Genomic DNA, 28,000 nt, shown 5'->3' on the forward strand with positions numbered 1-28,000 from the left:
ACACAGAGAAAAAAAGAAAGAAAAGAAAAAAGAAACTAAAAGGACATAATGTAATCCATTACTTTGTATGTTAATTTTAAAATTAATAAACATAGGACACCTGCATTCATGTGCACATACACATACATACTAATACATACAATTTAAAATAAAATAAATCTGGGGCTAGAGAGACAGATGGCTCAGTAGTTTAGAGCATGTGTTATTCTTGCAGAGGACCAGGGTTCAATTCCCAGCACCTATATGGTAGCTCGCAACCATTCATAACTCCAGCTCCAGGGAAACCAATGTCTTCTGACCTCTGTGTGCACTAGGCATGCACATGGTACATATAAAATACACTCATATGCATAAAATAAATAAAAGTAAAAAAAAACAATCTGGGTCACCATGGCACACACTTTTACTCCCAGCACATGGGAGGCAAAGGCAGGTGGATCTCTGTGAGTTCAAGGCCAGTCTGGTCTCCAGATGTACCCTTCCCCCCACCATGAGCAGGACTGAGAGACCTTGTTTACCACAACAAGGTCAAGTGACAGGATCTAGGTGGAGTTACCCACCTTGGCTGCCCAGAACACAGAAGCAGAACTGCCCCTGGGCTTGCCTTGAGACATCTCTGGCCGTGACCTGGAACTGACTATGGATTGTCCCACCCATCTGAAACCAGGAGGGGTTGTGGGTTGGGTCTTCCCCTTTAAATTGAGAGCTGAACATTAAAGCTTGGGGCCTTGATCAGAGAACTTTATCCTGGCCTCATCTCTTCTCATCCTCCTTCCCCCTTCAATTCCCAGACCCCCTTTCAGGTGTACCCAGTTTACTTGTGGCCATGGGCGGCTACATCCAGAGCAAATTCTAGGACAGGCAGAGAAAGCCTGTCTTGAAAAAAAATTAAATTTTAAAAGTCTTAAGAAAATTGATTACAAACAGCCATTAGCAAACTTAAAAAAAAAATACTGGGCACCAATAAACATAGCATTTGGGATGTGGACTCGGGAGGGTGAGGAGTTCAAGGTCACCCCATAGCAAGTTCTAAACTAGCCTGAATACATAAAATTCTGCCTCAGGAAACTAACAACATCACTGATAAGGTTTATTTCTGGTCAGGCAGTAGTGGCACATGCCTTTAGTCTCTTTAGTCCCTCTGCTCTTGGGAGGCAGAGGCAGGTGGATTTCTGAGTTCGAGGCCAGCCTGGTCTACAGAGTGAGTTCCAGGACAGCCAGGGCTACACAGAGAAACCCTGTCTCGAAAATCCAAAAGAGGAAAAAAAAAAAGAGTTTTCTTTATAGGTATTCAACAAAGTTCTAGAAATAAAAGAAAAGCCAACAACAGGGGAAAAAGGAGAGAATATAGTAAGATAGTTCATTCATGGAAAAATACTGCTTGCTAGATTTTACTTTTTTTCTTTTTTTTTTTTCTTTTCTTTTCTTTCTTTTTTGGATGGCAGCACTGAGGTTTATTGGAGCATCCTAATACAGATGCTGGGATTGCTCTTGATATACAAAGCCCAAGCATTTTGCCAGTTTTTCTTGAGCAAGGACACCAAGAAATTGACAGCCAGGTGGATGTTGTAGAGCAGCAATCTTCAGTCATCTTCACGTGGCTGACAGCAACAGCCAGATACAGCACCTTCTTCATCTGAACTTGAATGTAGATTTTACCTTATCCACTTTGGTTTTCATTGTGTGTCAGCAGGAAGGGGAACTTGCTGGCCTTGTTTAGGCCTGGGCCCAGGATCCATGGGGTCTGCTTGATCAGAGCCTCAGAGGCCAAAAGGCATCTTACTTCTTGGCCAGCTTTTTGACCAACTTCTGGTTCTTATTAAGCTTCTTAAGTGCCTTGATGCCCATGTGGGGGATATCCAAGGCCTTGGCTTCATCACAATGCTGCTGGTCCCCCAGGACGCACACCGAGAACTTGGGGGGCAAGGGGTGGGCTTAAGCCTGAAGGTGCCCCAGAAGCTTTTGTCTTTCCGAGGGCGAGGGTCGTAGTTCTTCAGGCTGATCTGCAACTCCACGGTCTCCAGAAACTTGTGGCACTTGGGGCTGGTTCCCGTGCAGGACTTCCTGTACTGTCTTGTACAGGGTGTTGCTTGAGACTTTGCTGCTCATGGCTGCTCCTGCAGCAGAAACTGAAAAAGAAGCCGTTTTTTACATTTTCTTTTTATTAAAAGTTTTTTCATGCAATCTATGTTGATCATTTTCCTATCAACTAATTAAAAGGAGGGCTTGAAGGGGTAGAAATTATGTAATTATAATATCAAAAAGAAAACCCAAAAGTTAATTTGGAATTTTTATATTTGTGAGTCTTGCTGTCTAAGAACATGAGACATCTTTCTGTTTCTTCCTCTGGGGTTTTGTAAATGTTTCTCAGAAAAGTTTTGGGCATTTCTTTTTGAAATTGTTTCTAGGTATTTTATATTTCTATTGCCATAACAAATGGAGCCTTCTCAGCCACATGATGGTGATGCATGTCTTTTTGTTTAATTAGTTGATGAGTTTTTTTTTTTCAAGACAGGGTTTATCTGCATAGCCTAGGCTGTCCTGGAACTCGACCTCTAACCCAGGCTGGCCTCAAGCTCAGAATCCTTCCTAGTGCTGGGATTAAAGACATGTACCAACAAGACAGAGGCAGGCAACCTCTAAGTTTGAGGCCAGCCTGGTTTACAGACTGAGTTCTAGGATAGCCAGGGCTACACAGAAAAAAAACCATCTCAAAAACAAAACAAAAAACAAAAACAAATGAAAGTAAAAAAATTGTAGGAAAATGGGATGACTTGAAATGTATAATATTCAGCAAGGTTATACAGACTCAGAAAGAAAAATAAAGTGCATGTTTTCTTCTATATGCAAAGTTCAGCCAATAGTGTGACTGTGTGTGTGTGTGTGTGTGTGTGTGTAACAAAATGTACATGTGAGTACAATATAAAGAAGAAAGAGAAAAAATATTAAATAAATATTAGGGTATGAGGAAGGCCTGAATGCAGGCAATGGATGTGAGTTTTGAAAAAGAATATGAAGCTAACTATATTTCTAGTTCTAACTCTCCTATAGATTTTTTAGTGGTGCATTAGTGTATAAAATATATTTGCTGCTGAAAGTATACAATTTAATGTGACTCTCCACAGCTTCTATTTCAAATGCCTATCGTAACTGTACATAAGTTCACTGAGTTGGATAGACTTGGGGTCTGGTTAAGTTTGGTGTTTTATTTATTGGTAAGTTTTTAATAAAATTTTAAAAAGGATGAAACCCTATTCCTCTTTCATTGAAAAATTTAAAGACATTTATTTTTATTTGTATGTGTGTATGCCACATGAATGCCTGGTGCACATGGAGGGTGTCAGAATCTTGGGACCTGGAGTTAGAGATGTTTGTGAGCTACCACGAAGGTGCTGAGAACTGAACCCAGCTCCTCTTCTAGAGTAGCAAGGCTTTTTTAGCCACCTGTGAATCTCTCCAGCCCCTTTTGTTGAATTTATTATTGATTTTTTTGAGACAAGGCCTTAATACATAACTCGATCCTTCTTTAAAGTCACAGTCCACCATACTCGGCCTCCCAAGTGGTGGGATTATGTTTTGTTGTTGTTGTTTTTGTTGTTGTTTTTCAAATGGCTCTGTGTACTATATAGGCCATAATATAATTATTCTACTTAAACTTTAAATAACGTTGAATTTTATTAATAGATTTCCTAGTATTTAAATGATTCTTACATTCCTGGAATAAACCCCACACAATTATGAATTCTGTTATTTAGGATTCTGCATCACTAATCACAAGTGAGGCTTAGTCTACATGATTCTCTTTACTTGTGGTGTCTTTATCAGATCTTGGTAACAGTGGTATATTTACTTCATAAAACTTTAAAAGTGGGCTGGGCATGGTGGCACATGCCTTTAATCCCAGTGCTAGACATAAGAGTATCTTTGTGAGTTCAAGGCCAGCCTGGTCTACAAAGTGAGTTCCAGGACAGCCAGGGCTATACAGAGAAACCCTGTCTCAAAACAAAATTCAAAATACTTTAAAAGTGTTCTTTGGGTAATTGCTTCATGGCAAAGCATTTTCCCAACATGAACAAGGCCTCGGACTTGATCCCTTGCATAGAACAAAATCATTGGGACTATGTGCTTTTTGGTGTTAATGGGCCTCCCCATGTACAAAGATCTCGGACCAGTACTTGGGGGTGGTAGATAACTCCTTATAATGATTTCTATGTCTTCTAAAGACATTGTCCCATATGGAAGTTTTGTCTCTTTTTTTTTTTTTTTTTTTTTTTGGCTTTTCAAGACAGGGTTTCTCTGTGTAGCCCTGGCTGTCCTGGAACTCACTCTGTAGACCAGGCTGGCCTCGAACTCAGAGATCCACCTGCCTCTGCCTCCCAAGTGCTGGGATTAAAGGCATGTGCCACCACTGCCTGTCGAAGTTTTGTCTTTTTAGGGCCAGTTTGGTACACAATATTTTCCTATGACATTATCCATTTCTTCCTGGTCTTTAAAACCTTTTGCATGGAGTTACATAAAGGATTCATGGGTAGGCAAAATGCTACATTTCTGTAATCCCTACATTCAGGAATCTAAGGTTAGAAAGTCACAGCTTGTTCAAACCAGCTTAGAGTATATAGCAAGTCTGAGGTCAGCTACGGCAAGTTTGAGACCAGCCATAAGTCTGAGGTCAGTTATAGGAAGATTATCTCAAAAAACAGTTATGAAAAAATAAATAAAAGGGGTTCATAACTTTACTCAGTGCAGGGCAGTGGTGGCCCACGCCTTTAATTCCAGCACTTGGGAGGCAGAGGCAGGTGGATCTCTGAGTTTCGAGGCCAGTCTGATCTACAAAGTCAGTTCTAGGACACCCAAGGCTACACAGAGAAACTCTGTCTTGTAAAACCAAAAAATAAATAAAAAAGAAAACCCTTTATGATATTTAAACCAACCCCTTACTCTTGGGAGCCGATTTTTAGCAGAAAGCGGCTAGAAAGCAGCTATCCACATGGTAGCCACGCCTCCAAGGCTTATGTCATATCACGTGCCTACAAGGGGCATGGAAAAAGTGTATAAATACCCTGGATTTCCCTTCAATAAAAAAGACTTGAGACTTGATCAGAACCTCTGTCTTGTCTTGTCTCCATTCTGTGCGACTCTTCCCCTTATCCCCTCTCTCTCTCTCTCTCTCTCTCTCTCTCTCTCTCTCTCTAGACCCTGACCCAAAGACGGAGCAGCGGCAGTTTGAAGCCAGGCAGTGGTGGTGCAGGCATTTAATCCCAGCCCTTGAAAGGCCAAGCCAGGCAGAGCAGAGCAGGCTGCAACATAGTAACTATTCAGGCATTGTTAAGTCTTTTGTCTCAAGCCAGGTAGAGCGGAGCCGGTTGCAACACCTTACTACAGCTATATCCAGATTTTTCATTTCTTATTTTGTATTTTTGTGCTTTTGTACTTTTTCCTCTTCTTGAACATATAATCTATTTTATATAATAGCCTTTTAAAAACAGAATCAGTTCATTTATTTACTTATTTATTAGTACCATTGTTATCTAAAACTGTTTGTATCCTCTTAACTTTGTTGCCCAGTGCATTGGTACCTGCCCATAATCCCAGCACTTGGGAGGTGGGAGCAGGAGAATCCGAAATTGAAGGCCAACTGGACTACATAGTAAATTGGAAGTCACCCTGTGCTATATGAGATCCTACCTTAAAAATAATAAGAAAGAATTAAATAAACATCTGTCTTTCTTACTTCTTTGTTCCCCTTGAATTTTTTCCTGTAACTTTTCAAGTCTGATATGTTTTCACTGCAGTTTTCCTCTTTTTATTCAGTACTGAGCAAACACATTACTGTTAAGCTATATCACCAGCATTCTTTAATTTTCTTTATTTGTTTTGAAACAGGGTCTCACTAAGTTGCCCAGGCCGGAAACTTGAACTTGGAAAGTCCCTCATGCCTCAGCCTCCCAAGTGCTGGGAGTGTCTAGGCATGGCTTTCCTGGTTTTTAATTTAAGTGTATTTAAGCTATACATTTTTTCTTTAACTACTCCTTTAGCTAAATCTGATGTTAATAGTTGCATTAATTACTTTGCAGCAGCAGCAATATAACTCCATGACCAAGAAAACTTATAGAAGAAAGGGCTGATTTGGGCTTATAGTTCCAGAGGAATGAGTCCATCAGGGCACGGAACATGGCAGCAAGCAGCAGGCATGGCAGCAGAAGAAAGAGCTGAGAACTTACATCCTCTGCTTAAAGCAGAGGGAGCAAACCTGAAGTAGGGCTTAGAGAGGCTTTAAGCTCTCAAATCAATTCTTGGTGACAATTTCCCCCAGCAAAGCCACACCTCCTAAACCTTTCAAAACTGTGCCACCAACTGGGGACCAAGTATTCAAATACTGAAACCTATGGGAAGGTGTTTCTCATTCAACTTCCACAGCACTGCTTCCCTAGCACGGCAGTCTAGTAATTCAGATTTTTAATTGGATTTCTTCTTTGGCCCAAGAGTTGGGGGTTTTTGTGTATTCAAATGGAAGATTCGTTTAATATTGAGTGCTTGTCTTATTCAGTTGTAAGCAAAGAAAATTGTCTCCATGCTGCTTTTTGAAACTCGTTGACATTTTCTTATGGTTAATATTGATTTGTCGTTTAGGTTTTCTGTATTACTTATTGTTGGCTGGCGTGTGACATTTCCTGGAGACACATGAATAATATTTATTGAATAGCAGATAGAGCACCAACAAGAAACAAAGGAAACAGACTGGTGTTGATGGCACATATCTTTATTCCCAGAACCTGGGAGTCAGAAGCAGGTGGATCTCTGAGTTAGAGGGCAGCCTCCAGAACAGCCAGGTCTAGGCAGAGAAACTCTGCTCAAAAAACAGAAAGAGAACTGGTGAGATGGCTCAGCGGTTAAGAGCACTGACTGTTCTTCCTAGAGGTCATGAGTTCAAATCCCAGCAACCACATGGTGTCTTACAACCATCCACAATTAGATTTGATGCCCTCTTATGGGGTGTTTGAAGACAGCTACAGTGTACATTACATGTAATAAATAAATAAATAACCTTTTGGCTGGAGCAAGTGAGGCCGGAGCGAGAGGGAGAAGGGAAGGGGACAAAAACAGAAGGAAGGAAGGAAGGAAGGAAGGAAGGAAGGAAAGAAAGAAAGAATAGAGGGAGGAAGGGAGGGAGGGAGGGAGGGAGGGAGGGAGGGAGGGAGGGAGAATGAATTCCACTCAAGCCTAGCTTAGTAAACCAGTGAGTTTATCAAGGTTATTTACACTGAAAAACTTGTGCAGTAGCCATCCAAATGAGAACATATTGCTACCCCTCAGTGACAGGCATAGGTCTTTTGATGTCCACTTGCACAGAACAGGTTAATTTATGTGCCTGTCCCATCAGAGCCTCCATCTGTCAAGATTCTAATCAGGATATGTTGTATATCTGGAGTCTATCATGTCAGGAAAGGTATGACATAATATCAGGAACAGGAAGCTGGCCCATCATATTTTCATCTACACACAGGAAATGGCAGGGGGGCGGAGTTGGCTGAGACTCAGACTCTCAAAGGCTGCCCCCAAGTAATATATATGTACTTCCTGTAGCACAGGCTCATTCTTTCAAAGGTTCCATAGCCTCCTCAAAAAGCACCACAAACTGGGAATCAAGTATTTAAATACTGAGCCTATTCAGAACATTTCTCATCCAAACCACCACAGCAACCCAGGCTTGTTAGTGCCCTGACTTACGCCATCTATGTATGAGACAGGAATGTGTGATGTTCCTTCCAAAAATTATCACCCTTAGCTGTTGTTTTATTATTGGAGAGGACCCAGTGGCTTAAAATGACAATGATTCCAACCCAGTCTGCATGGCAATGATGCCTGGGCTCACAAACACTGCTCTAAGTCGTTATAAAAGTGTGTGTCACCTTTGCAGAGTCTAGTTCTGTGCCACCTGTCTTAAGGTTACTATTGCCTTGATGAAATACCAAAAAGCAATTTGGGGAGAAAATGGTTTATTTCACTCACAGTTCCATACGACTGTTCATCACTAAAGGAAGTCAGGACAGGAACTCAAACAGGTGCAAACCTGGAGACAGGAGCTGATACATGGCCATAGAAGAGTGCTGCTTACTGACTTTCTCTCCATGGCTTGCTCAGCCTGCTTACTTCTGGAACTCAGGATCACCAGTCCAGGGATGGCACTACCCACAAAGGGCTGAGCCCTCCCATTTCGATAACATTAAGAAAATGCCCTACAGGCTTGCCTACAGCTTGACCTTTTACAGAGGTGTTTTCTAAATTGAGGCCCCTCAACACTGATGACTCTAGCTTTTGTCAAGTTGACTGATTATCCATCACTACCCCAGAAAGAGGCTTGATTAGATGGCCTCCAATCCAACCTTTAATTGGGTGAGCTGATTTTACTGTTATGAAGTGGAACCAGTGAGGGATTCCACCTGCTGCAATTTTCATCTGCAGCTAGCAATTGCTGCTGTAAAGTTGTTAGCTGAGCTTCTGCTCATTTCCATAAATGGAACCAAAACCCTATTGGAACCATTTGTTCAGGTTGGTTTTTGTTTTGTTGTGTTTTGTTTTGAGATAAGATCTCATTATGTAACACTGGCTAATCTACAACTCACCCTGTATCCCCGAGATGTCTCCAACTCATAGGGATCCACCTGTTTCCACTCCTTAAGTGCTGGCTACATCAGTTCTGTGGCCCATATGCTCCCTCACTCACGTGCACACAGTATACACATACACCATACACACTCCTAGACATAAAATAATGAATTAAAAATATAGAATTGGCCAAAAGTATAGCACAGTTAGCCTAGTATTCATGTGGCCTGAGTTCAGAGTCTAGCATCATAGAAGAGGAGGAGAAAGAGGAGGAGGAGGAGGAGGAGGAGGAGGAGGAGGAGGAAGAGGAGGAGGAAGAAGAGGAAGAAGAGAAGGAGGAAGAGTAGAAAGAAGAGGAAGAAGGGGAGGAGGAAGAGGAGAAAGAAGAAGGAGAAGGAGAAGAAGAAGAGGTGGAAGAAGAGGAAGAACTTGTTTCCTGAGAGTCTAATGCAAGGCACCTGTAAAACCAACTAGTTCTGGGTTGATGGAGAAGGGAGGTTCCTGACTGCCAATACCAGATTTGATTTCTTCATATGGTCTCTCACACACCCTAGGTTGTCCTTAAACTTCCTATGTAGGCAAGGATGTCTTTGAACGTCTGACTCTCCTGCCTCTACCTCCCAGGCGCTAAGATCATAGGCATGAGTCACATAACTCAAAGTTTCAGACATGCTGGGTAAGCACTCTACCAATTGAGTTATATCCCCAGCTCATGAGTTACATTTCAATTTTGTCGATTCTTCTTGTTGTTGTTCTTTTGATTTGGTTTGACTTACTTTGGTTTGGTTTTTGTTTTTTGCTTTTTCTCAAGACAAGGTTTCTCTGTGTAGTCCTGGTTGTCCTGGAACTAGCTCTGTAGACCAGCGTGGCCTCGAACTCAGAGATCCATCTCCCTCTGCCTCCCAAGTGCTGGGATTAAAGGTGTGCACCACCCCCTCCCAGCTAATTTTGTTAATTCTTGTTGATCTGTTCAAGTTGTTTTTATAATACTTTATAACATTCTTGTTCTTTTATATTTCCCTCTCTTATCCAAGGTTCCAGATGATTTCTGTCTAGTTCCTAAAAGTCAGGATTCTGGCTGGAGTGCTTGGCAGTGCCTCCACAAAAGCAGGAGGAGGGCACCAGAGGGACAGCCTGCCTGTCATTTGGGGGCTGGTTCTCTTGCACTTCCAAAACTTGGCCATGTGTAATTCCCTGACTGAATATTTATGACTCCATAATTGTGTCCACTCATCTATGAATATGTGCGTTTATACGTGGTGCTCCGCTGTCCTCACAATTAGACAGCAACAGAAGACCGAGGGAGAAATTTTCAAAGGGAAGGAGTCAGTGGGATGACTCTGTGTAGCCACTCTGTACCAGTTTGCACAGATCTCTGAGCTGGAAGGGGCCATTCCACGGGTTTTGAATGTCCCTGTATATTCCTGCATCTCTGCCAGTGAGTGATGAATTCTGTATGCTTTTCCATGCCTAAGTATCTGCATCTGTGAAAGTTAGTGTTTCTGAGTATTGGTATGTCTCTTCTTGTGTGTGGGTTGCTAAGAATGGAGGGGGGGGGATGTTTCCGAGTGTACCCCTGAGTTTCACTGTAGATATATATGTAAAAAGTGCACCGCTACGTGGCAAGTTTAGACTCTCCCTGTCTGGAAGAAACATTACAACAGGAAATAGTCTAGATTCCGGCTTCCGGATGGAATTTCACTCTGAAAAATACCCCTTCCCGGTCCTCTCAATAAATGCAGCATTCTTTGTCTTTCTTCAAGAGGCTGAGTTGAGGGGGTGTATGCTAACCTTGACCTCAGAGGCCATGCCTTTCAGGAGGTTTTGGCAGAACCATGAAATTCCACACCCTGCCACTTGCCTCTTGCCAGGCCTACTTCTTCCTCCTGGACCCTTTTATAGCCTCACATTATCTACCAGACTAATTCCAGTCTAAACTGTTCAGAGTGGCCAGATGAAGAACAGGACGATGGGACAAATGAACAGCACCAGGTTTTTGGCTTTGTTCTAGTAAATAAGTTTATACAGGGGGACAAGGAACAGATACAAGATAGAGACCAAAAAATAAAGTTTTGAAAGAGTGGAGCAGACAGTCAGAAATGGAGAGCAAAGCAAGCAATAGGTGGAGAAAGATACAGAGATGAAGTTAAGTTTGTGCACAAAGAGGACATAGCTTAGATGAGACCAAATGTAAGAAGAGACATATTCAGCCAGGTGTGGTGGCTCATACCTTTAGCCCCAGCGCTCAGGAGGCAGAAGCAAGAGGATCTCTGAATTTGAGGCTAGCCTGGTGTACAAAGTGAGTTCCAGGACAGTCAGGGCTGCATAGGGAGACCCTGTCTTGAAAAACCAAGAAGAAAGAGGAGAAGGAGAAGGCATTAGGGTTCACCCCTGTAATCCCAGCACTTAGAGGGCTGAAGCAGGAGGACTAGGAGGTTTGAAGGCATCCTGGGCTACACAGTGAGACCCTATCAAAAAAAGCTAAATATGATTTTTTTATCTATAATCCCAACATTCAAGAGGCTGAGGCAGGATGATCATCATGAGGTCAACCTGGACTACATAGTGAGTTGTAGTACAGCCTGAGCTACAGTGTAAGGCCTTGTCTAAAAGAAATAAAAGAAGGCTGTAGAGATAGATGGCCTAGTGGTTAAGCACTTGCTGCTCTTGCAGAGGACCCAGATTTGTAACTCTAGTTCCAGGGTAATCTGGCATCCTCTACTGGGCCCTCTTGGGTACTGAATGCATGTGGTGCTCATGCGTATGTGCAGACAGAACATTCATACACATAAATAAAAATAAATCACTGCATCCAGGTGGTGGTGGCATACACCTTTAATCCCAGCACTCAGGAGGCAGATGCAGGTGGATCTTTGAGTTCGAGGCCAGCCTGGTCTACAGAGTGAGTTCTAGGACAGCCATGGCTGTCACACAGAGGAATTTTGTATTTTGTCTGAAAAACAATAAATAAATAAATAAATTCAAAGGAAAGAAATGTAGGTTGAGAGGGAGTATACGGAATTAGACAAAGATGTATATAGGCTGGTGACAATGGGCAGAACGGTATTGATGCTAAGCATTTGTTCTTTCAGAGGTATCATTCTCCCAGTTATCCATATGTTAACTCATTAGCCCTCAGAGACAAAAAAAAAGCTTGAGTACTGTTATCATTTGTCTTATTCTACAGATAAGGACACCACAGCAAGGCAGGCACCACCACTAAGATCTAATCCGAACAACCTAGCACAGGGAACATGCATTTCACTGTTCTGTCATATTCACTATATAAACATATTGATAGGGAAAAAGGATGTGTATGGGGGAAGATGGAGGTGACAACAGATATGGAAATTGAAAAAGAGAAGCTAGAATAGAGAAAGACAGTAGGAAATACATGGATAAATGGGACAACATAATTAGGAAGATGAGTTGGAGATAAGCAGAGAGAAGACAGATGAGAACACAGCGTAGAGACAGGATGCGAAAGAAGCCAAGGAACCAGTGGAAATTGGAAGAGAAATAAGACAGAAATTCTGCAAGAGCAGTGAAGTCTGTGTATAAGGATAAAGAGATAGACCTAGATGAAGACCATGTATTAAAGACATGTCATTGACAAGGTGGCCTAAAATATAGCTAAAGAAAGTAACAGAAAAAAAGAACAAGATGAAGAGAGACCCTTAGAAAAAGAGCAGGAGACCTGGCTTGGTGCTTAAGAGCACTGATTGCTCTTCTAGAGGACCAGGGTTCAATTCCCAGCACCCACATGGCAGCTCACAATAGTCTGTAACTCTAGTTACAGGGGATTTGATCCCTCTTTTGGCCTACAAGGGCAGCAAGCATGCATGTGGTGCAAAGATATTCATGTAGGCAAAACACCTACACACACACAATAAATCTAAACTTGAGAGAGAGAGAGAGAGAGAGAGAGAGAGAGAGAGAGAATATAAAAAGCAGGAGAGGGGGTGTGGCTTCTCTTCCAGAGGTCCTGAGTTCAATTCCCAGCAACCACACGATAGCTCACAACCAATTGTAATGGGATGTTGGGATGTGTGTGCATCTTCTGGTGTGTCTGAAGACAGCTACAGTGTACTTATATACATAAAATTAATAAATAAATCTTTTTTTAAAAACAAAAGCCAGATTCCAGTCAGACTGCTTCTAAGGCTATATATCTTTGACCAGGGCATTCTGCTTCAGTGAAGACTTGTTGGACACTGAAAGGCCTCCAGGACAAATGGTCTTGGTCCTCTGGACATTTTTTCATCTCCTGGTAGAGACAGACCTAGTTTTGTCAGAGTGGGAAAGTTCTATGAATTGCATAAATAACCTACTCTGGGAGAATGTTGGCCAAGAGAAGGCAAAGAAAGCTTCCTCAAGTAGAATAGTTGAGGGACAGATTTGCGTGAGAGTTGAAAATCTCTTGTTTCCATAGGTACTAACTTACCTTACTATAAGAAAAGTGAACTCTCAGCTGGTTGTGATAGCTCCTACATACCTGTAATCGCAGCACCTGGGTGGCTGAAGGAGCTCAAGTCCAGCCAGGGAGACCTGGCAAGCAAGACCCTGCCTCCAAAATAGATCAAAATACCCCCAAATTTTACACTTCATAGGTCAAAAAACAAAACAGGTTCAATCAAACTTGACACTAGTTTAAAACTACTAATGTTAAAAAACAAAACAAAACCAAATTTCTGGCCCAGTGGTGGTGGCACACGCCTTTAATAGCAATACTCACAAGGCAGAGGTAGGCAGATCTCTTGAGTTTAAGGCTAGCTGGGTCTACAGAGTTTCAGGATAGTCAGGGCTATATAGAGAAACCCTGTCTTGAAAAACCTATAGCCAGGCGGTGGTGGCACACACCTTTAATCCCAGCATTTGGGAGGCAGAGACAGGAAGATTTGAGTTCGAGGCCAGCCTGGTCTACAGAGTAAGTTCCAGGACAGCCAGTGCTACACAGAGAAACCCTGTCTCAAAAAACAAAAAGAAAGAAAAAAAGAAAAAGAAAAACCTATATATAAGTAAGTAAGTAAATAAATAAATAAATAAATAAATAAATAAGAAAAATAAATAAATGAGCACATTTTGGGGGCCAGTGAAGGGATTCAGTGGGTAACACACCAGCCACCAGATCTGAGGATCCAAGTTAGATCTCCAGGTCCAGTATAGTGGTAGGAAAGAACTGACTCCTGAAATTCATTCCCTGACCTCCAGTCATATATCATGGCACACACACACACACACACACACACACACACACACAGATACACACAGAGAGAGATACAAGCATGTGCGTGCATACACACACACAAAAAGAGAGAAAGAGACACACACATACCACACACAGTTTAAAAATAAATTTAAAAACAAATTTCTGTCAACCACAGTATTAAGGACTGAATACTATTTTTTATTTCCTCTGTAGAAGATGACATTATCATCTCATGCTTTGGTGGCAAAATAGAAGCCATCAGATCCTAAGAATTGTTACAAAGAGGGGCATTGTGACACTCCCCTTTTAATTTCAGCATTTGGGAATCAGAAACAGGCAGATCTCAATTCAAGATTTGTCTTGAAAACCAAGCCAACCAAACCAAACCAACCAACCAAACAGTTACAGCACCTTTGTCTTCTATTTGTTTGTTTGTTTTAAACTGTCTTCCTCACATTCATTGCTTGCTTTAAGTCTTTTTGTTCAAAGTGATGGATGCTCTTCATAAGAATACTCATCTCTTCCTCTTCACACCTGAAACTGATTTTCTGGGGTCCTCTCTGGATTCCAGTAACAAGTATTTTCTTGTGGCAGTATCTGTCAGTCCTAGGCTACGTTCCATGGGATCAAAAAACAATCAGAGTTGCCCAGAAGGAGAGGAAACAACAGTCCTATCTGAGAGGAAGAAAAGATGACCCTAGAGACAAAGTGCTCTGGGAATTTGGGGGCGAGGAAGTTGACTTGAGCATGCACCTTTAACTGCATGCTGGTGCCTTGAATTCTTTTGTATGGCCTTGACCTCCCTGCTGGAGGACAGCTACACCTCCCTCTACAAGCTATTCACCAGCTCCTTTGGGACAGGGCAGGAGGCGGCATAGGTGTGTGGCAGACTCTATGCTCCATGGGCTTCAGCATCCAGTTCCGGGCAGCTAGAGAGTCCAGGATAAAACCAGAGAGATTGGTTGGTAAGTGAGGGTCTGGTCTCTGTTTGCAAGCAGCATGCTCCCTTGAACACCAAATTATCCAGAGAAGATGAACAAGAGTTTTAGCATGGCAACATAGGGAAAGAGTAATAAGAACTTGGTTTTCTTCCTGGATCAGAAGAGCTCTACAGCTTCCCAAGGAGGAGGAAGGCAGAAAAACAGATAAAGAGACAGAGTTATTCTTTTGAAGCTGGAAGTCTGGGAAGCAGTCAGGCTCTAGGAGTCTGAGAGTTGCTGGATGGGTGGGGTGTCTCCAGAGAGTGAGAATGCAGTGTCTTGACAAGGAGAATTAGGACCTTTGTGGCTGTCTAAAGGGAGATAACAGATTTACAACTCAGAGCGCCTGCAAGCCCAGCAGTGAGTCTACCAGCACCTGCTAACTCCATTACTTTACACGCTTGTCCTTTTCTGGGATTATGGCAAGTAGGGTGAGACAGAGTGTGGTTCTTCTTTCTTGGGCCCAGTGCCCCAAATCCCAGCCTCCACCCTTTCTCCCATACCACCCTCAACATGGCGTCATGTCCTCTGGGCTGGTCTCAAGCTCCCTATATGGTTGAGTACAGCGCTGAATTTCTGATCCTCCTGTCACTACCTCCTTAGTACAGATTACAGACATGTGACACAGCACCCAGTTTCTGTAGTACTGGAGATCAAACCCAGAGCATTGTGCAAGCTAGACAAACACTCTCCCAAGTAAGCTATATCCCCAGCCCCATTTCTCTTTCTACCAGATCATTCCCAGCACAAAACAGTCTAGTATCTCTTATCTTTAAAAAGAAAACACTCTTGCTATGCATGATGGTTCATGCCTTTAATCCTAGCACTCGGAAGGCAGAAGCAGGCAGGCAGGGCAGGCAGGGCAGGCAGGGCAGACAGGGCAGGCAGAATCAAGTCTCCCATTGAGTTCCAGGCCAGATAAGGTTACATAGTGAGACCCTATCTCAAAAATAAACAAACAAACAAACAAACAGGAAGTGGTGGCACACACTTTTAATCCCAGCACTGGGGAGGCAGAAGCATTAGAATCTCTGAGGTCAAGGCCAACCTGGTTTACAGAGCAGTTTCCTGGATGGTCAGGGCTACATAGAGAAAGAAGAAGAGGAGGAGGAAGAGGAAGAGGGGGTAGAGGAAGGGGAGGAGGAAACATATAGATAGATAGATAGATAGATAGATAGATAGATAGATAGATAGATAGAACATGTTGGAACACTCAGAAGGCAGAGATTGGGGGGATTATGAAGTTAAAACTATCCTATATAGTGACACTCTGTCAGACACACACAAAAAATAATTATTTACCCTTCCCCTAATATAACCCTATTGCTTGACCTGTTTTCTTTCACAGCCAAGTTTTTCAGGGGGGTTGTGTACATAGCTAGCCCCACTTCAGTGAGGGGAGGAAAGGGGTTCTGTTTCTTTGACCTCAGTAAGAATCCTGTGGCAATCCTGTGCCAACAAGTACTCTAGTCCATCAATCCTGTTTGTTAAAGTATAAGGCATGTTAAACCGGGTGTGGTAGCATACACATACTCCCAGCATTTGGGAGGCAAAAGTAGACAGATCTCTATAAATACAAGGCCAGCCTTATCTACATAGTAAGTTCTAGGCCAGCCAAGGCTACACAGTGAGAACCCCCCTACCTGAAAAAAATATATCCTATATTTTTTTCATGACATGAATTATAAAGTTTAGAATATTATTATATGTACAATTTAAATACAGAATAAAATAATTACTTGTGTATCCTAACCACCCAGTTTCAAAAACAGATTATTTACTAATGACAAAACCTTTGGCCAGGTGGTGGTGGCATACGCCTTTAATCCCAGCACTTGGGAGGCAGAGGCAGGCAGATTTCTGAGTTCGAGGCCAACCTGGTCTACAGAGTGAGTTCCAGGACAGCCAAGAGTACACAGAGAAACCCTGTCTCGAAAAACAAAAAACAAAAACAAACAAACAAACAAAAAACCCTTTGGAACCTTTCCCAGTTGCATCTCTTTCTCCTATCTGAAAGGTAACCGCTTTTGCTGGAATTTTCCTTCTTCCTTCCTCTTTTGTGTGTGTTGAGAACATATTGCAGCATCCACATATGGTTTAATTTGCATGTATTTCTTTATATATGTTTTTGGTAACTTTTAAAATCAGCATTCAATTTCCAAATCTTGCCAATGTTGGTATATGTAGCTACACTTCATTATTTTTTTATTCCATTTCTGTGTTCTTTTTTTTGTTGTTGTTTTTGTTTTTTGTTTTTTGTTTTTCGAGACAGGGTTTCTCTGTGTAGCCTTGGCTGTCCTGGAACTCACTCTGTAAACCAGGCTGGCCTCGAACTCAGAAATCTGCCTGCCTCTGCCTCCCAAGTGCTGGGATTAAAGGCATGCGCCGCCGCCGCCACCACCCAGCCCATTTCTGTGTTCTAACATATAAAAGTGTCTTCCTGTATTTATTTCTTCTGTGTATGCTTGCATTTCCAGTTTCTTGCTGCTATAAACAGGCCTTTGTGAACCTTACTATGTATTCTCGGTACATGTATGCATGGAATACTCTAGGGGACCACTCTCAAACTCTTTGGTCCCATTTTTCAGACATGACTTTGCTCTGTTGCCCAAGCTGACCTGGAGCTCCTAGGATCAAGTGATGTGCCCATCTCTGGGTAGCTGGGACACTACTGTGTATGTAGCACCACACCTGTGTGCATTTTAAGAAGATTTGTATTTCTGTCTCTTTATTTGTTTGTATGTATGTGTGTGTGTGTGGTGTGTGTGTGTGTGTGTGTGTGTGTGTGTGTGTGCCACATGAGTGAGGATGCTCACGGATGCTAGCTATCAGATCTTCTGGCACTGGAATTGCTAGCAGTTGTGAGCTGTAGAACAGAGTTGAGAGCTGAGAACCCAACTCAGGGACCCTGGAAGAGCAGAAGCATTCCTAATTGTTGAGTCATCCCTCCAGCCTCCTGGTTTATGTTCTAAAAAAAGCACTGAGGACCCTAAAGAACTTTGGTTTCTGTGAGATATAGCAATTGATATTTGCCATATTAGAAATTAAAACAAAAGATTTAAATACATGTATATATAAATTTAAACCTAAATAATAAATATATTACATTTAACACAGCATGATTTTATGACCATTTGTTTCTTGGATTTTTGAGACAGTGAGAACTCACTCCACAATCCAATCTGGCTTTGAATGCACTGTTCAGCACAGCTGACCTTAAATTAGAAGTGGTCCTCCTGCCTCAACCTTCTCAATTCTGGGATTGCAGGTATGAGCCACTGTGTTCAGCAAATAACTACATTCCCAAAATAAACATGATTTAGTTAGTAAAACAGTATTATTTTAGATTTTTTTGTAAATCTCTTTATTTAGTGTATGACATAATAGAAGACAGATTCTCATATCTGCCTCTGAACTCCATTTCTTGGGATATCATGTCATCTAACCTCTCAAAGTTCTATCCAAATTCTTTAGAGAATGAAAGTTTTAAAATCGAATAGCTTCTTACTAGTATTCTGACTGCAGCATTCCTTGGGTCCATGGGCTCACTAGACAACACTATGAGAAACACTATAGTGAGAAGGATAGGTGCCTAGAGTATTGGGTCAGAATACTGCATCATTCAGTTTTACTAGAGAATGCCAAATATGCTTCTAGAGGTTGTATCAATTTACATCCTCATTCATGGGGTATCCATTCACTCTTGATCCATTTTGGTGTCCACCCTCTCCACTCCATATAAGGTCACCAATGCTATCCATGCTGCTGGTGCCAAGGAACCCTTCTCGTTCCTCTTCTTATTCCATTTCTCAGTGGTCTTGAGACATTCCAGACACACACCACATCAGGACTGTAGGTGTGTACCTCTGTTTCAGTCTCTTGCCTTTGATCCTTTATTGGAGCCCAATCATGAACACTATTCCATTTTCTTTCTCTTTTTTTCTTTGTTTTTAAGGTCAAGTTTCTCTGTATAGCAGCTCTGGCTGTTCTGGAACACACTCTGTAGACCAGGCTGGCATTAAACAGATAAAGATCCTCCTGTCTCTGCCTCTAGAGTACTGGGATAAAAGGCATGTGCCACCACTGTCTGGTTCTCTTTCTTTACTTTATCTCAGGCAAATTTTTTCTACTTCACCCTGTAGCTTTGTCTGAAAGTTTGAGGTCTGCCTATTCTGGCACCTGGGTGTTCGAATTAAAGGTATGTACCCCCACCAGCCCAATTCTTAGACTCTTATTGTCACTTCTGTGTTGATGACATCTGAAACCTATACCTCTCCTCTCCGATATACCACCACCTGTATGACTTCTCCACTTGCATGTTAAAAGGCTTAACATAGAAAACTGAACATTTTCTGTGACAGGGTCTTACTCTGTGCTCCAGGCTAGCCTCAAACTCTAGGCAATCTTCCTGCCTTGATCTCCTAACTTTTGGATTACAGGCATGAGCAACCACACCTAGTTTTTCTACAACGGAACCATTGATCTCCCCTTGAAAAACCTGTTTTTCTTTCTATTTAATTTCAAAGACTGAATAATATAATAATAACAACAATAACAACGGCAACATGCTAGGTGTCGCAGCACATGAGTTTAGTCTTAGCATGAGGGAGGCAGAGGCAAAATGGATCTATTTGAGTTCAACTCCAGCCTGGTCTACATAGTGAGTTCTAGGCCTGCCGGGGCTACATAGTGAAATCCTGTCTCAACAAAACTAAGTAATAAATGGAAGTAAATAGTAAAAAAAAAAAATCAATTTTTCAATAAAATTATGACACTCTACTTCATTTTCTTTGGGCTTTGTTTCTTGGTACTGAGGACTGAAGTCAGGGCCTTGGACATTCTAGGCAGGTATTACCTCCCAATTTTACTTTTTTTTTTTTTTTTTTTTTTTTTTTTTTTTTTTTTTTTTTTTTTTTTTTTTTTTGAGACAAGATTTTACTAAGTGGCTGGGCAGTGATGGCGAATGCCTATAGTCCCAGCACTTGGGAGGCAGAGGCAGGAGGATTTCTGAGTTCGAGGCCAGCCTAGTCTACAGAGTGAGTTCCAGGACAGCTAGGTGTACACAGAGAAACCCTGTTTCTTTTCTTTTCTTTTTTTTTTTTTCTTTTCTTTTTTCTTTTTTGGTTTTTCGAGACAGGGTTTCTCTGTGTAGTTCTGGCTGTCCTGGAACTCACTCTGTAGACCAGGCTGGCCTCGAACTTAGAAATCCGCCTGCCTCTGCCTCCCAAGTGCTGGGATTAAAGGCGTGTGCCACCACCGCCCGGCCAGAAACTCTGTTTCTAAAAAACAAAAAAAAACAAAACAAAAAAAAAAACAAAAACAAACAAACAAACAAAAAAGAATAGAATCCACTGTCGTTAGCATGCTCTAAAAGCCCTACATAATTCACTTCTGTCTACTTTGACCTCATATCCCAATACTCTCCATTTGACACCCTATGCTGTAGCCTTCCCAAAGCTCTTATTAAAACTGTCCATTGGGCTGGAGAGATGGCTCAGTGGTTAAGAACACTGACTGTTCTACTGCTCTTCCAGAGGTCCTGAGTTCAATTCCCAGCAACCACATGGTGGCACACAACCATCTGTAATAGGATCTGACACCCTCTTCTGGTGTGTCTGACACACCAGTGTACTTATAGACATACAACAAATAAAATCTATTGACAACCTTTGGAAATCGGTTACAAGACACCCGCCCAATGAATAACAAACTCTACAGATACTCAAGTCATCTATATAAAATGGCATAGCCTGTGTAATATAGTGAGACTCCATCACCAAAATGCAAAAACATTTGTAACTAAATTATACATAACATCCGTATGCCTTTTCCATCTCTAGAAGATTTACGATAGCCAATACAATGTAATACTCTACAAATACTTGTTATAGTGTGTGTTTAGAAAATGATGACAAGAAAAAAAATCTATGCATATTCATAACAGTGCTTTGGGGTTTTGTTTTTGAGAGACAGGGTTTCTCTGTATAGCTCTGGCTGTCCTGAAACTCACTTTGTAGACCAGGCTGGCCTTGAACTCAGAGATATATTTGTTTCTAACTTCCTAGTGCTAGAATTAAAGCCATGTGCCACCACACCCAGCCTTTTCCCAAGGTTTTTTGACTTGAGGTTGGTTGAATCTGTGGATGCCAGTTCTCCACAGGGTCTTCCTACTTACTGAGGCCTTTTCCTGGAATAAGTTCTTTCTTTCTTTCTTTTTTTTAAGGTTTACTTATTTATGTATGAGTTCACTGTTGCTCTCTTCAGACACACCAGAAGAGGGCATCAGATCCCATTAGAGATGGTTGTGAGCCACCATGTGGTTGCTGGGGGTTGAACTCAGGACTTTCGGAAGAGCAGTCAGTGCTCTTAACTGCTGAGCTATCTCTCCAGCCCTCCCTGGCATACTTTCATCTGCATTCTTCATTTTCTGATTCCCATTCTTTCAAGCTTTGCCAGACCCCTAAAGCTACACACTACCAACCCCCAAATTCTTTTTTTCTTCTCACTCTGTTCTGTTCATTCATAGCCTTATTTCATTCATAGCAATTTATAATTGTGCATGTTTCTGTGTTGTAATCTTCTGCACATTTATGTCACGTCATCTCAGTACTGGACCGGTCACTGTGAGAGTGGAGCGTGTTCAGCACTTTCCTGTTTGTGATCCTTATTGAGGCATGACTGGTGCCTCACATGGAGCCTAGACTACATACTCAAGAGACAGTCAACAGAGTCAGCTGAAGCTGAGGCAAGTCAAGTGGAATGAGGGAAAAGTGAAGAGGGCTCCATGCAACGGCAGTAAACGTGTGAAACCTCAGCCTTTACCTCAACACTCAGGAGCCTGAAGCAAGAGGACTCATTGCAGTCTAAGGTCAGCCTAGATTCCAGAGTAAGGTTCTGCCTCTAAAAAAAACCCCAGAGAAGCAAAAGAGAACAACAACCACAAACCTCCAGAGGTTATATACATGTATGAAATTGTCAAAGAATTTTCAAAGTTAAAGTTTAAAAAAAAAAAAAAACCTTCAGAGGCTAGATAGACCAAGGAACAGTCTTACAATTTTTCAACTTTGACTCAAACATTAGGTTTACAAAGGTTGATTGAGATCTTACCCGATCACAAAGAGCCTTGCCAAATCTCCAATGTTAAGGAAGGCAAATTTTCTTTCGAACCTTTGGGGACTAGAAAGATTCTAAACATGTGAATGATATTTGATTTTGAAAGATGTAGACTGGCCAGATATGGTGGCATATGGTGGCCTTTAATGTCAGCACTCAGGAGGCACCCACAGAGGGATCATGAGTTCAAGGCCTGCCTGGCCTACACAGTGAGAGCTTGTCTCAAAAGAATAATAATACAGACTGCCTACAGTATAGAGAATAGATTCCAGGACTCATCGAGCACTTGCCTATCTTGCCTGAGGCCCTGGGTTTGATACCTGGCTATGAAAAATAGTTAAGAATAGATTCCAGAGGACAAGACTGAAACAGGAGAGCTGTGAAGGTATAACAGATTGGAAACTGTGCTGGCCTACACCAGGGTGGCGACAATGGAAATGAAAAGACTGCATAAACCAATGATGGAGATAGTCCTGTAAATGACAGGAGAACTTGGTAATTGCATGGGGGGTGTAGGAGAGAGAGAGAGAGAGAGAGAGAGAGAGAGAGAGAGAGAGAGAGAGAGAGAGAGAGTCAGGGCATAGCTTGGGCCTCTACTTTGACCAAGACCCTTCACTTAGGTAAAGTATAACTCATTGAGAGGAGGATTTCTTGAGTTGAGGAAGAATGGAGATTCTATGTTTCTCTAGGATATTCAAGCAATGCTGTCTTCTAATCAGCTGAATGTCTGGGCCAGGAGAACTGTTTTGATTTGAAGTATTTTAGAATAATCATCAAAGAAGTAGTAATTGAAGCCATAGAAGCAAATGAGATATTGAAGGGAAGACCAGAGAGAGTGCAAGGGGAAGACAAGAGAGCTCAGGCCAAAGCTCCCAAGAACACTACTAAGATGAGGAGGAAACTGGAAAGGAAAAAGGAGAAAAATAAGCACGTATGTCATAGGGAAGTCATTTCAGGAGGAGGGAGAGGTCACCAGTGCTACCCACATGCTAGCAAAAAATCCAAGTAGGATGACCTCAAAAGAGATTCTTTTGGGTTTAGTAACGTAAGCTATGGAAGACCTTGATAAGAAAAACAGCTTGGAAGAAGTAGTAGAGGTGAGTTGTAGCAGGGTTAAAGATAAGTGGGAGGTAGGAAATGGGACACTTGACTATGAGCAAGTCTTGAGTCATCTGTAGAAAAAGAAGACAGATAACTTTTGGAGCTTGTTTTTTAGATGGGAGAAGATACCTGACTGTTTAAAGCCCAGAGCGAAGGGACACGGAACAAACTCAGAGGTCTGTTGCTAAGAATTCCAGACCTTTCTTCTGGCGGCTTCTGTTCACTCCATGTAAGTAAGACATGGGCTTATCTGCTAAGTACCGGGGGAGACGGGTGGGTGGGGGGCGAAAATCAAGATGTTGGGGAGACTAGATTTGATATGACCACCGTGGATGAGAGTTATCTAGGCAATGGGGGTAAATGGAAAAGAAAGTTGACTACTAGTAGGGCGACAGGTCAGTTCTGAGGCACTTGTAGAAGCTGGCAAATGAGGGTTTATCATGACACAAATGTGGAAAATCGTAGTATTATCCAGTAGTATTCAGCTGCTTGGGCACAAGCATGGAAAAAAAAGGCAAACAGTTGGACTGATTCAGGATTGGGTTGCTGCCAACCGGGTAACGGACAAAACAAGGGAGTGAGACAAAAAGAGTGGAAAAGTAAAGGACCATGAGATCTGGTCTGAGAAAATAAGTAGCAAAGGATCACCATGTGCCAAACCTAGCTTAACTCTGGAATATGTGGAAAGGCTTCTGGGAAAGAGAGTGATGGAGAGCGGAAGAAGACATGAGATGCGACGGAAGGGTCGATTTCGGAAATTGGGCCCAGAGACTCGCCTCTGTGGGACCAGGGAAGGATGGGAAGGAAAGCTGAAGGACCAGCAGAAGGAGGGCCTTAAGCTCCTAGCAGTTAGAGGTGAAACTGGCCCTAGCGAGGGGGCGTGGCCAAGCTCAAATCCCGACGAGGGGGCGGGACTCCAATAACTGGGTCTCAGCGCCGCGGTGGCTGCGGCTGTCTCAGCAACGGCTCGCGCCTCCCCATCCCCCAGTTCCCAGGGCTCTTCCCGCCTGCCGCGGTGGAGACCCAGGCCGAAGGCGGGGAAGCCCGGTCCAGCCCGTTCCTCTGCCCGCACGGCTGGAGCGTCGTTCCGGAGGACTGCCCGAAGGCAAGCCTCGCAGCCGGAGAGCGCGGCGCACACGCGCGCCTCCCGGCCGCGGCCGTCCTCTCTTCCCTCCTTCCTCTCCTCTCTCCCCTCCCCTCTCCTCCGCCCCCAGCCTCCGCTGCGGCGGGAGGAAGAACCCTTCCCGACTAGCCCAGAGAACCCAGGTCGATTCTCATTCCCGGAGAAAGAGACCCCCCTCGGTGGGATCCTGCTGGCCGCTCGGCCCCCCGGCCACGGAAGTGACTGGTCGTCTATCAGGAGAGCTCGCGCCCAGCGCAGCCCCCGACCCTCGCCCAACCGCAGCCGCATAGACAGCGCTCCCCAGCGGGCCCCCGGCCCCGCCGAGCCCACTCCCCGCTTGGGGCCAGGGCCGGCGATGCCTGGCGCGGCAACGGCGGTGGCCGCGGCTGCTGCTGCTGCTGCTGCTGCTGCCGCCACGGCTGCTGGCCGGAGCCCGGGTCGGGGGCTCGAGTCTCCGCAGTGGGGCTGAGCCCGCAGCCCCGCCCCCCGAGCCTGAGGCCGCTGCTCCGCCGGGCGCCGGGCCTTCTCCGCCCGCGCCTCCGCCCCAGGAACTGGAGCCAAGCGGGGAGCCCGGGCCCCGCGCCCAGGCCCGGACCATGCATGGCCACCGAGTCCCGGGGGGCCCTGGGCCTTCGGATCCCGAACGCTCAGCGGCAAATACCCCTGGCGCCGCTCCGCTGGCCTGTGCCGACTCGGACCCTGGAGCCTTGGAACCCGGACTGCCGGTGCGCAGGGGCTCAGGCTCGGCTCTTGGAGGCCCTTTGGATCCTCAGTTTGTTGGACCCTCGGACGCCAGCCTGGGAGCTCCTCTAAGCTCCCGGGTCTTGCCCTGCGGCCCTAGCCCTCAGCACCACCGGGCCCTGCGCTTCTCCTACCACCTGGAGGGCTCACAGCCTCGGCCTGGTGAGTGATCCAGACAGCATGGGAACCTGGGCCACGGCCCTGGTACTGGGAAAGGGTTCTTGTTCTAGGACTTGGGGCCGACATGCTCACCCTAGCCCCTTGGGTCCCCTCGACCCCTACCCACCCAACCCCCCCGCAGCCTTCGGTCCAGTCTTTTCAGCCTTTGCCCCTGGCTCTTCTCTGTTCCTTGCGCCCTCAAGCCTCAAGACTTGTTTCTCTTCTAAGTGCTGAGGCTAACAGGAGAGGAAGCACTCCAAGAAAAGGGGGCAGGATTTCAGGGCAGCAATGGGGATGTGGTTGGGGGAAATGGGAGAAAAGAAGTCTCCCCATTAGCTAAGTGCCTACATTTGTGCATGGCACCGAACTGGGTACTTTTACAAGGATTCTTGTTTCAGCTTCAGGAGCCATCTGTGAAGTGGATATCATCAGCCACATTTTTAGGGGTGCAGACTGAGGCTCTGAGAAGCAACTTGTCCAAGGTCACACTGTCATTATGGTGCCTGGATTCAAAACCAGATCAGAGTCCAAAATGTGTGGTCTTTCCGCTTCCCCAAACTGAAGCTGGAGAGTAATGCCAAGCTTTCTGCTTATGTGATTTCCCCTTATACTACTCAGTAGCCCTAAAGTATGAGCAAAAGAGAGAGGGAGGGGGGATGGTGGACTGATCCTAGATTGTGCTTCTGCTAGGTGTGTGTGGCCGCAGAACAGGGGAAGGAAGAGGTAGGAGGTACTGATGAGCCTGGAGGAAAGGGCTGAAGGTGCTGGTAGGTAGGAAGAGAACAGAGAGGTCAGAAGGGAGAGCTGCCGGTCCAGGAGATGATTGTTTGGAAAGATCATCAGGATGGTTGCTGGGGGTTGGGGTGGAACAATTCTAGGTCAGGCTGGGGCCACAGACCCAGATGGGCCCTTTTCATAGCCCTGAGTATCTGAGCAGCCTAGCAGAGCCTCTAGGATGTTCTCATGTGGGTCTGGGAGCCTTGAAGGAAGAACAGTGTATATATCTGCCCTATCTTCACTGGGACTGAAGGAGGTGGTGAGCCTCTGGCTGCTTCCAGGGCTCACATCTCACCTTCCACAGATCCCTAGGACTGTGGATCAGTACCAGGTAGTAGGAACAGTTGGTAAAGCATAAAACATGGGCAGAATATGCCTCTTGCTGCTGTCTGTTCTTTGGATAGTTATGGAATCTCTGGGAGATTTCAGGCGCTGCCCCCTTGTGAACTGGAGCTAGGCAGCTGACACTAATGCTCTGCCCTGCTTGTTGCTTCTGCTGGCTTCCCAAACTCCCCTGGACAGATGCTGTGTCGAGGGGCTACTCATACCGACTTGATCTTAGCTCCTCCCTTCAAATCCCCAAAAAGCCAGAGCAGCGCCTTTGCATTTGCTTTGCCTTCTGCCTGTTAGCTCTTCCCTCAGCCCTCCACCTGGCTTGCTCCTCATCTTTCTGGTCTCAGCTCAAATGTCCCCTCTGAGAGACCTTCCCTGACCACTTTAAGTAGGGCCTCTTGTGAATCTCCATCACAGCTGCCAGTGTGTTTCTCCCCTTACATTTAATACAGCCTGAAAGTACCCTCTTGTATGTGTCTACTTGTTTATTGCTTCCTGGATGTCACCAGAATGTGAGCTCTCTGAGGGCAAGGGGGTTGCTTTATATTGTATACTTAAGGGACTAATGCAGTGCCTAACACATGGGGCGGGTACTCAAAGTCTGAATAGATGGTAAGGGAACCTCTGTAACTATCGCCTAAGAGGACACTGAGTTCCCACCCAGCAAATACTCTTGGTCTGGGAGTCAAATCTAGGAAGGTCTTGACCCTTGGTCTCTGCCCTCTCTAGTCAACACGTGGTTGATAATGAGCATGCTTTTCTACTCTACCAGTTCTTCCAAATTCCAAAGCCGAGTACCCTCCCCAGGCCATCCCCCTCTTCTCCCCAAATCAATTGTTGTTTTCAAGATCCTGCCCTTGGCTCTGTCACAGCATGAGTGGTATCTTTTCTTTTACACCCCTCCCCCTTTTGTTTTTCAAAGTAGGATTTCTTTGTGTAGCCCTGGTGATTCTGCAACTCAGAAATCCACCTGCCTCTGCCTCCTGAGTGCTGGAATTAAAGGCGTGCTCCACCACTGCTCCAGCAGGAGTCTTTTAATCAAAAGTAAAGATTGGGGATTGAAAGGGAGAGACTTAGTCTTCCATCTAGCCATTCCTCACTGTGTGTCCCTGGATGAATGGCTTCAGTTCTCTGTGCCTCGGTTCCCCTCATCTAGAGAGTGATATCTAGGAATCTGTCAGAGTCTTTTTTGCAATGCTCTCAGCAGCTAAGGACTTAAAAAAATAAAATATGAGGAGAGAAAACCCTCCTGAAGAAGAGGCGGAAGAATTTCTCAAGTCCTGACAAGGCAGGCACTGGGCCATGTGATTCACAGTAGCATGGGCTGTGAGAGGCCCGCCTCCCCCTCTGCACAGCCAGCTCAGAGGTAGGCACAAGTGACTTGCTTCTCTCCACAGGACTTGCCTATAATTGGAGCAGAATGGGAAGGGGTGGTAGATGGAAGGTTTGTGTATAAAAGGGGAGAGCAAGAAAGACGGAGAGACAGACAGAAACCTGAGCTTCAGTTAAAGGTTAGAAACATTTTAGTCCACAGGTTTAGATATTCATTTATCTGCTGACTTTCTCCATCAGACTACTGAGACTTTTATTGAATCACCAGCCTTAGGTCCCAGTGGCACATCCCAGAGCAGCAGGGGGTGGGTGGTGTGGTGTGAAAATAATAATTATATCTTATCCATGTGAAGAGCTCTGAATTACCTCCAGGCCCATTCTTTTTGTTATTCTGTCTAGTTCCTGGTGGAGACTTCTTGTTCTAGGCTAATAAAGGCCAAGGCTTCCTTCCTTAGGTCCTTTCTTCCCAGTGAGATACCCCTGTCCCCAACACTTGGAGAGGTTTAGCAGAGGGCTTCTCAGTGT

The 28,000-nt window shown here is 44.2% G+C and overlaps 1 protein-coding gene and 1 pseudogene across 1 annotated transcript in view; one reads left to right on the top strand and one right to left on the bottom strand.

The window, feature by feature from the left end:
* Positions 1-1,454: 1,454 nt before the first annotated feature.
* On the bottom strand, positions 1,455-2,109 carry LOC117694276 (large ribosomal subunit protein uL1 pseudogene; annotated as a pseudogene).
* Positions 2,110-24,016: 21,907 nt separating this feature from the next.
* Fgd1 (FYVE, RhoGEF and PH domain containing 1) overlaps positions 24,017-28,000 on the top strand; it is a 41,811-nt gene continuing 37,827 nt past the window's right edge. The window contains exon 1 of the mRNA XM_034484904.2: positions 24,017-25,036. Coding sequence (XP_034340795.1) covers positions 24,730-25,036 — 307 coding nt within the window. The 5' untranslated portion in view covers positions 24,017-24,729. The remainder of the gene's footprint in view (positions 25,037-28,000) is intronic.

This window comes from Arvicanthis niloticus, chromosome X (genome assembly GCF_011762505.2).
Source record: "Arvicanthis niloticus isolate mArvNil1 chromosome X, mArvNil1.pat.X, whole genome shotgun sequence".
In the NCBI taxonomy this organism is placed as follows: Eukaryota; Metazoa; Chordata; class Mammalia; order Rodentia; family Muridae; genus Arvicanthis; species Arvicanthis niloticus.